Raw genomic sequence first — 10,599 nt, 5'->3', positions numbered from 1 at the left:
ATGAACAACAATGCCAACCAACCAGAGGTTCAAGTACCCAAAGACTATATGTGGACTGACCCTGGGCTCCAACCTCCTAGGTATCAATGAATAGCCTAGTAAGAGCACCAGTCGAAGGGGAAGCCCTTGGTCCTGCCAAGACTGAGCCCTCAGTGAACGTGATTGTTGGGGGGTGGGCGGTAATGGGGGGAGTTTGGGGAGGGGAACACCCATATAGAGGTGTAGGTGGTGGGGTTAGGTGGATGTGGGACTGGAAACCAGGAAAGGGAATGACAATCGAAATGTAAATAAGAAATACTCAAGTTAATAAAGACAAAAAGAAAAAAAGAAAAAAAATACCACTCACTTTGTTTTCACAACTGATCATAGTGTCAAATTGCCTTATTCTTTTTATTCTTTTACATGTACATTTTTAAATGATTCATTTTTTTTTAAGTACACGAGTGTTCTATCTATATGTACCTCACCATGCAAGAAGTCATCGGACTCCAGTATAGATTATTATGAGCTGCCGAATGTTTGCAGGTAATTGAACTTAGGTTCACTGAAAGAGCAAGCATTGTTCTTAACCACTGAGTCATCACCTGAGCATCAAACTGCTTTATAATATTCACCTTTACATCCATAGATTTATGTTGCCCCAACTTTGGTTAGAAAATCTCTCTACTGGGACATAGAATGAGAGGTGCTGAGACAGATTGCTGGTCAGAGTCATGAGAATAAGCAATTGTGAGTGCTCAGCCATAGATAGGAGGTCTGTATCAACACCTACTTAGCAGTGCTCAGGAAACGTGTAAGAAGAGTGGGCAGGAAAAATAATACCTGCGGAGTTGAGCGGAGTACTATGAAATCTTATACTATGGACATGAGACAACTGTTGTGTACATGAACTCAGAGCTTTTGTTGTTACATACACAAGTTTAGCACAAGATTAAGCCACTTAAACCTTCCAGCATGGAGGTTGAACAGACTTCAAAACCCTAGCAATTGCTGAGGGGCTGTTGGCAACCAATGGTTGTTGGGGCAGGACAGTTGGAATTTTTCTGTCTGTGGCCATTTTTAATTTCACATATACCAGTGGATTATACCACACTCTGGCCTTTATGGGTAACACTATGCACTCAGTGGCTAAATATTCACACACATTATATTAAAGTATGGGTTTGAATAAATATATAATGATAGTGCTGTTCTACCTCAAGACATGCCAGAGATTGGGGATATGGAAGGCTTCAAAGAATCAGTGGGGGTGTCCTTAGCTGAGATTCATAGCAATGGGTGTATAAAACCTGAAGAGGCCACCGCCTGTAGCCAGGCAGGTAACCTAGTAGAGTGATAGATACACTGACCCACCACAGAACTTTAAAAATTTATCCTGTCTTCAAGAAATGCAGGGAAAGGGAAAAGAGCAAAGTCTGAGAGAATAACAACCCATAACTGGCTCAACTAGAGACCCATCCCATAGGCAAGCATGAATCCCTGATAATATTAATGATACTCTGTTATGCTTGCAGTCAGGAACCTAGCATGGCTGTCTTCTGAGTGGATACATGCAGCTCTTGACTCAGACAGATGCAGACACCCATAACAAAACAGTGGATGGAGCTTAGAGTCTTTATTGGAAAGATGAGGGAATGATTGAAGACAATGAATGTCATAGCAATTCTAAAGGGGGACCAAAAGATATTTTAGGCTTTTAAAATTTTCTATAATGCTAGGGAAATACAGTTCCTTGCACTTGATATTTGTGAGAAATTTAAATGTTCCCATACCAAGAATATCTGAGTTTTGTTAAGGATATAAGAATTACAAGTTTTGGAATAACCTTACTAAAGGAGATTGGTGAAAAGTACCACTCCTAGATTTATCTCCTAATAATTTACATATTCATATAATTGTGATATTAGTTGTGAAATGTTTTATTTGCATATTTAGCTTCTGTTACTTGTGAAATATTCGATTATCCCAATGGTATGCATACAGATTTTATTAAATGAAATAGAGAAATTTTGACCAATTGATTCTCAGATGGTCACATACATGGGGTCAGTTTTTTATTGTAAAAGAAGATAACAATCACACTGAGTGTGCATTTAAAAGAGAGAAACATAAAGCAGGTTTCACAGCAATATATCATCAAGGATCATCTCAGATACAGATGGGATACAAAGGGCTTAGCAGTTGTTTTCATTTGAAATTTTGCACTTCACCATCTTGAGAGCAGTTTCAACCTTTTGAGTTTCTCTACCCTCACAGCGGATCATGTTATAATATGCAAAGAGGCGATCATCTTCATTGTCTGACTGCAAGGATGCCAGTCCAGACCAGCCAGGGTAGTTCTCATCTTCTGTATCTCCATTTTGCAACTGATCATAAAAAAGATAGTCAATTATCAGTTATGTCTTACATTTTGGGGTGCATACCATTTCTAAATGTGAACTGAATACTTATAAAGAGTTAGGATCATTAAACTCAGCCAAGATTATAGATTTTCATGGGAATTGGGCCAAGATATCTAAAATGTGAAGAATTGATGTATGACTTTTATTTCTTATAAACGATATTCTTACAAAAGTTGAGCAATGGACCATCAGGAAGTTACTTGATTTTAGACAAGGACTTGAAAAATCTTAGGAAATACCCACCATTCATTCTGTCTCTTAAATAATGTTATATGTCTTCAACAAAGGCCCTTACTTGTCATTCTTTTATTAATTGGTTTTTATACTGAAACAGTTTCCTTTTTTATTTTCAACCAAATCAATCCTTCACATAATGTGCATATCTCAAACCTGAGCTCAGTGATGCCTGCATGGTGTAAGATACAAATAGTTAAGGGATGACCATGATAAAAAAAATCTGGTGAAGTATCTGGGTGTTTGATTTTTGGATTACAAATGGTCCTATCTGAATATAGATTATGGGTAGATGTTTGCTTTGAAAGTCTCTTGGATATGAACATCTGAGCAAACACCCCACAGATAGTTGGAATTGAAAATATCTCCTTAAATAGTGTGTCTGTGATTTATTTCAATATCTACAGAGATTTTATGGTAAAGAGACATGTTTCCATATTCAATTCGCCTTGCTCTGATCAACCTGTTTATAAAGAAAGTGAAGAAGTGCAAAGGTACTGCTTACCTGGATGAGAATGCTCTTAACACCCTCCAGGAGTCCAGCGCTCTTAGCCTCAATCTCTCTGGCTTTGGAAAGGATATTAGGATGTATGTCTTTCAAGGATGGCAGGTTGTTCACTAGGTCGTTCAGAGGAACCTTCCAGGCGCTCAATAATTTGCTTGCTATTTTCAGTAGGGTTACGGGCTAAGTAACCATATTTGAATAGTCATATTAAAATAAGTGAAGAAACAACAGTTAGACACAGGCAGTTTTTTTCAAAAGGGCAGAATAAACTTGCTTTGTTACTTATGTCTGTATTTAAAACATTCTTTTGTAAAGGACATAAAGAAATGATATTGACCTTGTGTTATAGAATTTGAGTGGATTGCACTTCAAAATGTCACCAATGTGCTTTAAAGTTGCTAGCAAAATAGTAACTTTTAGTAAAGATATTCTCATCCTCAGCTCTATTTTCCCACTTTTAATTTCATTGTTATTTAAGTAAAAATTGTGGAGACTCAGAATATTTTAGCTATTAAGCAAAGCAGAAAGAATGCATTCTAAGTGTAAGGATGTGCAATAATTTTCATTTTAAATTATCTTGAGAACATTTATGGCAGGAAGTCAGAAGTGAGAAACGATAAAAATTAGGAATTACAGAAGACATGAAATGTAGCCCTGTTAGCACACAGAGGGGATGGTTACTCACTGTAGAATATCTTAAAATGATAACTGTGTGCTTTTCTTTAGCCAACATTCAGGTATGACATGGGTAAAGGAAGAGAAATCAGTTAGGAAACCAACATTTAGGATCAGAAACAGAACTAGAACCAGGAAGTGCTTGAAGGCCAGGAAGAAATGGTGGATGCATTAATAACGTAAAGAGCTGTCAACACAGAGTTTATTAGCAACATATTATAAATAGAACCATATTGACATTCTGTACATCTATATTACTTCACATTTTACAATGAATGTCAGCAATAATTTAAAATTTTCTACAGACAACTCAGATCATTAAGATTCAGCATTAAAAGAGGATCCTCTCCAAGACTGAATTTAGATTTGTTAATGTTTCCTTACAATTTATAAGCTATATAATAAAATTTCCTTTTGTTATTCATTCACTGTTCATTTCCTGCAAATATGATTCTTATATCCAATATACTGACTGAAATAACTTATTGTATGACAAAAGATATATAGATATATAGACAGATATAGATATAGATATAGATATAGATATAGATATAGATATAGATATAGATATAGATAGTGAAAAAATGATGCCATGGGTAGAAACTCACATGTGTCTGAACAGATGTACTGCTGGGTTTTGGAAGCTCAAGAGAAGATGTATGACATTTTTTGAAGTTCTTGTTAATGAGCTGCTTGCTCTGCGCATACTGATTATCCTGGAAATGATGAAATATGTAGTTATGTGGTGACCAGAAATTATATAAATGAATCAAAGAATGGCATAACCATGCATTTGATGATGTTTAATTTAAAACTAAACAATTAAAATGAATATAGTAAGGAAATGAGCCATTTAACTACACTTTGCATTCACACTGCAGTCTTATTTTATATTCATGTAAGACTTAAAACTACCAGGCTACCAAGTAGGAATTCTTTTAAAGGATCATTTGTAACAATGGCCATGCTATACAATGTTCTTGAAAATACCTCAGAAGTTACCCAAATATACCTTACTTAGTTCATTGGGAATATAGAAGACTATTGTATTTATTCTGACAAAATAAGTCTGAAACCCTATGTAGAACGTACTAGGAAATATTAATCCCTGAATCAATTAAAATATAAAATTAATTTGCTTAGTAAGTTAAAACTTAATCATTTGTTATGTACTTCTAAATCTTTACTGTTTAAAATTTCCTATATCTGAATATGTTAGTGACATATTTGATAGTTTGAGTTGATTTCTTGGATGACTCTGAATTCCTAGGAGAACCATTAGGCCAAGTAAATGGCAGGAATAGTAATATGTGAGATAAGTGTTAGTAGTATATAAGCTTTGCAAACATTAAGCTGACATTTCACAGACCCATTGAGGTACAGAAGTCATTTTTATTGTTTCATTTACTGGAGTAAAACATGCACCAGAAAGTCTTAAACATGCCTTAGTCATGAAGACCTGACCTATTTCTGGTCTCAGACCACCTTCTTATTAAATTTCATATCTTGAATTGTTTAAAATTACTAATATAATTGGTGAATATGAAGATTAAATATTAAAGTATTTTACCCATTATGGCCTCAATATCTTTAAATTTATTTAGTGTATGCAAGTTACTGTGATACATTTGCTTTTATTAGATAATACAGATTCACAAGGTGAATAATACAAAGACTAGCCTCATCAGATATACTGAAAGAGAATCAAGCCTTTCCACAACTATATCCTGCATGGATTTGTACAATAATAAAATTTGAAATAAAAGTATAGAAAACATTATATCTTGGCAACTATCTGATATTTCATGAGAATGCCCAATTCTCTGGTCCTGTCATCTAGTAGTTTGTTTTCTTTACCGATCATGATGATTAAAACTATATTATAACCCAATTATTTTCAAAGAGGAACTTTTGGCAAAAAGATGGAAATTAGTAAGCATTACTTACAAATTCAGTAAACAGTTGAAGAGCTTGTTTACTTATCTCTTCAGACAAACCAACAGCTCTTTCAAGCATTTCTTCCAAGGAAGCAAAGCAGCGCCCATTCCTTACTAAGCATGTGGGCACCAAGGCGACATTCTCCCACAGGAGCAGGTTGGACACCAGTAGCAGTCGCAGGGTCCCTGTTAAAGGAGAATAATGATTCTTAAGATGTAGCCATCTGCATTTATCCAGAGTGACATTGTCAATCTAAGCCTTTGCTAATGCTGGCCTCTTTTATAAAAATTGTTTTACTTTGTGCAAATGAACATTTTCCAATGTGGATATTAGAAGATTATATTTTCTCACATTCATATTTTGTAATGTGTCTCTTTGAAGTTCTTCATAACTCCTGGTAGTGCTGCATTCTATAAACATTGGAAGGCTAACAAAAGTTGAGGTAGTATGTGTTCAAGTCATTCTCTTAAGATGGAGCAATGTCTTGTCATTTTTTTCTGCTGATTTTCCATAATGCCACTCATAAATTTGTCACTTTTTAATTATTAGTTTAATTTCATTTGTAGCAGTGTTTTATCTACATGTATATGACATGCATGCTTCCTACCCACAGATGCCAGGAGACAGAACCAAATTTCTAGGGAGTGAATATATATACACAGTTGTATATATGTGTGGGTGGTGGGAGCCGAGCCCCAGTTCTGTTCAAGAGAAGCCTTTGTTCTCATCTCCTGATGTCATCCCCTAATTTGTGAATTTAACTCAGTGTTACATATTATGATTTTGAATACCTAAAGTTGTTTCAAGAAAAAGTTTGGTTTGTGGGCTTATTTTCATGACAAATTGGAATAAATTCATGGTTGTTTGTTTACTAATACTTACACTTACCAAATATGGGAATAGATTACATGTAGAGGTGCTAAATTATTTTATTATCTCTACTCTCAGCAGTTCTGAGGAGTCACCATACTAACAGTGGTGTTCTTGTATATCACCAGAGGCTCTGTGCTATAAGAGGTGGTTAGCTTTCTACACAGCTACAAGTTCTCCTTGCAATGTGATAACACAGGCATTAGAAAGTTGATTTTATCTTCTAGTATGTTATGCAACATACTTATAAAATGTGCTACTATTGAGTTGTTTTGTAAAGATCTGGATTGGTGTCGAAATCAGTTCATTTTTCCTAAAAAGCAAAGCACCATTAATATATTAGTGATTTATAGTCTGTATACTGTGAATCAGCATCAGTGTATCGTAATGTAATATACCTTCAGTGACACTAGCCTATAAACACTCTTGGTCCTCAGAAGCCTGGATGAATGCAATTTTAAACATGTCAGAAATTCAGATATTTAATAATATTTGCACATGGAAAACACAAAAACAATATACTCCAAATAAAACAATTAGAAATACCCTGTAATATACAAGGCAAACTTTGTATTAAAAAGTACTATGCATACCTTAAATTCTTCAAGTTTAAAGCCCATCCTGCCAGCTTTATCTACAATGTGCATCAAATTGAACGTATGATTAAGTTCATTTATAGGCTTCATTCTATAGTTGTTACAAATTGTATCCACTCTTGTTGTTTTATTTTGACTGAAAATTTCAATGTTTACAAGTTTGAATCTTTGAGGTAGATCATTCCATGGTCTGGAACTAACTGATCACTCATTGTTTAACAGACTCCTTCCTGGTTGCTACCAATGCACACTGGTACTATTCCTTTATTCAACTTTCATCAGCGCAGGCAATTCAAAATATCTTTAGCCATTGCTGGGTGTCTCCAAATAAGAAAGCTTCCATTTCAGAACTAACAATGCAACAGCATGCTGTGCCATTGTTTTCTAGAGCAATAGCTAGAAAATATTTCTCAGCTCTTTCTGACATTACTTCTACTTCCCTGGGCAAGGTGTGAACAAATGTCCATTCACTGCATATATGAGAACAATAGCACCTATAAAACAAACAAAAATACCGCAAATACAAATCTGCTCAAACAGTTTCTTTTACATATAAGGCAGGGATTAGATGTCAATTAGAGGGATTCTGATGAAGAGTTAGTGACAGGAGTATAGTTGAATTCAAGGCAGCTGCACCTCTGAAGACTTGCAGTAAACCTGGGAACCATAACACCATATAGAAACAATAAAACCAGGAACAGTATACTATCCAATCTAGCCTTGTAAACCAATGCAATGTATAAGGTTGTCATCTGAAAGAATTTTAGTGAAGAATTACTTACAACAGCATGGATGAGTTATAGACAGCTGCATCTCTGAGGAGTCTCACAGCAGCCTGGCCACGGAGTCAGGAAGTATTCCAACTACAGTCCTACCGTAAGTTAATTTCCGTACTATATAGTGCTTCACACCACCCCAAGGCCATATATTGCTAGGGGGCAGAAGGAAGTGATATGCAAATCTTTTGACTCTTGCCCTAGGATGCTGTTTACAGCCCAATTGCCGTGATGATTAACCTATGTATAACTGCATTGTTTACTTTATTCCAAGAACTTGTTAAGGTCCGAACTACATTGCATATTACAACAGTACTCTGCTCTATGAAGATATATGAGAATTTCTTACAGTGCCCAAGGATTTCACTGTTTTCTTCATATTCTTATATATTTTAGACATTATTTCTAAAACTTGCACTAAATCTTGAACCTCTCAAAATATTGTTGGAGCATTGGAAACAGGGTCAAGAAGAGGTACATATTCTGAACAATTTCACCTTCTGAAATATCTTTTCAAATATCTATGGAACACTGTATTATATTTGCCTTTATATATCAGACACATAAGAGCAACCATGTAGGACCAGATACAGATGTTTACAAGGATTTTTGTTAGGTGATCATATCTGTTATAAGAAAAAAAATTAAAGACATTCTAGTTGGAGTCCACAATATCCCCATTCATACTTTCAGCAAAAATTACTATAAACATTGGTCATATACATGGAACTAGAATGAAATAAAATCCAAAAAAATATATTTCTGCATCTATAAAAGTTACATTACTAGTAGATCCGTGCATCTTACTTGGCTTGGTAATATCATTAATTTTGGCTGAAGAGATTTCTTTGTGACATTTCCTGTCAGTAGCCTGCATATTTTAATTTGGTACTGTGGAATTGAAACATCACCATGAGAACTTCTCCCTTTGTCTCAGCTTGATTTATACACTCCAAACAACTGAACTTTGTAGCTTCTCATTCCGAAGTCTCTTATATTTAGTACCATTTATGTCAAATTCACTGACAGTGGTTTATTACCTGGATGGTCATTAGAGCCTCACTATTGTATACCTCAGAAGAACCTAGTAACTATGTCTTGGGATATTTTGGTATTCTTGTGGTTTTAGTTTACAGTTCTTCCAACCATAGCAGGTTACTGTCTTCATATTAACTGCATTCTTTGCTTGAATATGGCTTCCAAAATTAGTTCAATATTAGATGGTATCTTTGTAAAGTGGAACTCTTACACATAAATGGTTATCATAGCCACCCAAAGTCCAGTTTTCTCTGTTGCAAACAAGTGGAAGTGGGGTTGAATCAAGCATATATTGGAATCATTACAAACAACACAGGTTTTTTATTATATTATACAATGAAAAGAGCCAATTAGTCATTTGTGTTGTTTCTTCCAAAGAGTAAAATTGTGGACAACAAGGTATACCCCAGGCAGTGATTATATGGCTATACGTAATATGCCATTTGCACATTTCATAGTCACTGTCATCTTCACAGGATCAAGAATGCCTTCAGAGTTGTGTCATGACTGGACAGTATTATACATGTGGCATGGATTCATAGGGATGAAAGCTACCAGGTTGAGCCTTGTTTCAAGATTCCTGAGAGATTGAAACACCAATGTGTGGCATGATTGTGGTCCCTGTTATAACGGTGCAAATATGGAGATGAAGTTCAACTTGCAATATAGATTTCAGGATATTGGAGATGGGAAGAGCATGGAAGTTATCTCTGAGGAATGGTTTAGGCCTGGACTACTCCAGCTAAAGAGAGAGGGAATGTGTTAGTCTTGCTTCATTAACATCCTTCATATGCCATATTCCTTCTTTGTTCAAGAGAGTCCTTCATTTTGGCATTGTATTAATCTAATCATATGGATTTCAGAATTAGGAAAATGCTTTGAGTCTAAATAGAGATCGTGGCTATATGAACAATGTTGAGACCATGATTCACTATGGGTCTATGATTTACAAATGGGCCTGATGAGTCACGTACTATGACAAGGGTATTAGCCATGTGGAAAGAGATAAAATATCATTGCATAATGTATTACAGCTATGTGTCATGTTGACGGGGGTTGGAACAATGACAGCTAACATAGATGGGCAACATGATAGGATATAGAATCAAATAAGAGCTAAACTTCTGTGCATCTCTATGAGAAAGATTCTATATTTTGCTATTTTAAAAAAGAGGACCAATTTGTGGCTAATAACACTCCATGGCTTCTGCCTCCAATTGAATGGAAAGGACAGGAGACATATAGGAACAGTACTGAACCCTGCAGCAGCTGCCTGATGGTGGGAGCATGGTGAGCAACTAGACCAGCTGCCCAGCCATGGTGAAATTCCACTTCAATATCAGCCACAATTAACTCTATGATGATAGTGTTGCTTTTTTATCAGATTTATCATATTACTGAAAAATGGAATTTGTACAAATGTTATCACCTTAAACATTCATGCCTGTCATCTTGAGGTACTTCCCCAAGACAACGGAAGTGCTTTTGCATAGTAAGTTTACATTACCTGTGCTGGCCAGGAGGTAATGGAAAACCAGACCCATTCTTGTTCTCAGACCCTTGCC

General features: G+C 35.6%; 1 protein-coding gene across 1 annotated transcript; it reads right to left on the bottom strand.

The window, feature by feature from the left end:
* Positions 1-1,969: 1,969 nt before the first annotated feature.
* On the bottom strand, positions 1,970-8,115 carry LOC116883477 (prolactin-2A1). The gene is made up of 5 exons (XM_032884631.1): positions 8,003-8,115; positions 5,764-5,939; positions 4,425-4,532; positions 3,142-3,321; positions 1,970-2,366 (listed from the first exon to the last, which is right to left on the bottom strand). Exons 1-5 carry the CDS (start codon positions 8,031-8,033, stop codon positions 2,175-2,177), a joined length of 687 nt encoding a protein of 228 aa, XP_032740522.1. The 5' UTR covers positions 8,034-8,115; the 3' UTR covers positions 1,970-2,174.
* Positions 8,116-10,599: the final 2,484 nt, after the last annotated feature.

Source organism: Rattus rattus, chromosome 14 (assembly GCF_011064425.1).
Source record: "Rattus rattus isolate New Zealand chromosome 14, Rrattus_CSIRO_v1, whole genome shotgun sequence".
In the NCBI taxonomy this organism is placed as follows: domain Eukaryota; kingdom Metazoa; phylum Chordata; class Mammalia; order Rodentia; family Muridae; genus Rattus; species Rattus rattus.
Note: the sequence above shows the minus strand (reverse complement) of the source record. Positions and strands in the feature narration are given on the sequence as shown.

Excerpts from the sequence above, each read along its gene's own strand:
- LOC116883477 (XM_032884631.1), bottom strand. The coding sequence starts at position 8,033 with ATGCAGCTGTCTATAACTCATCCATGCTGTT. Across the intron at positions 4,533-5,763 it reads TTCAACTGTTTACTGAATTT|GATAATCAGTATGCGCAGAG; the intron begins GTAAGTAATGCT and ends CATCATTTCCAG. Across the intron at positions 3,322-4,424 it reads GTACATCTGTTCAGACACAT|CCCGTAACCCTACTGAAAAT; the intron begins GTGAGTTTCTAC and ends ATGGTTACTTAG.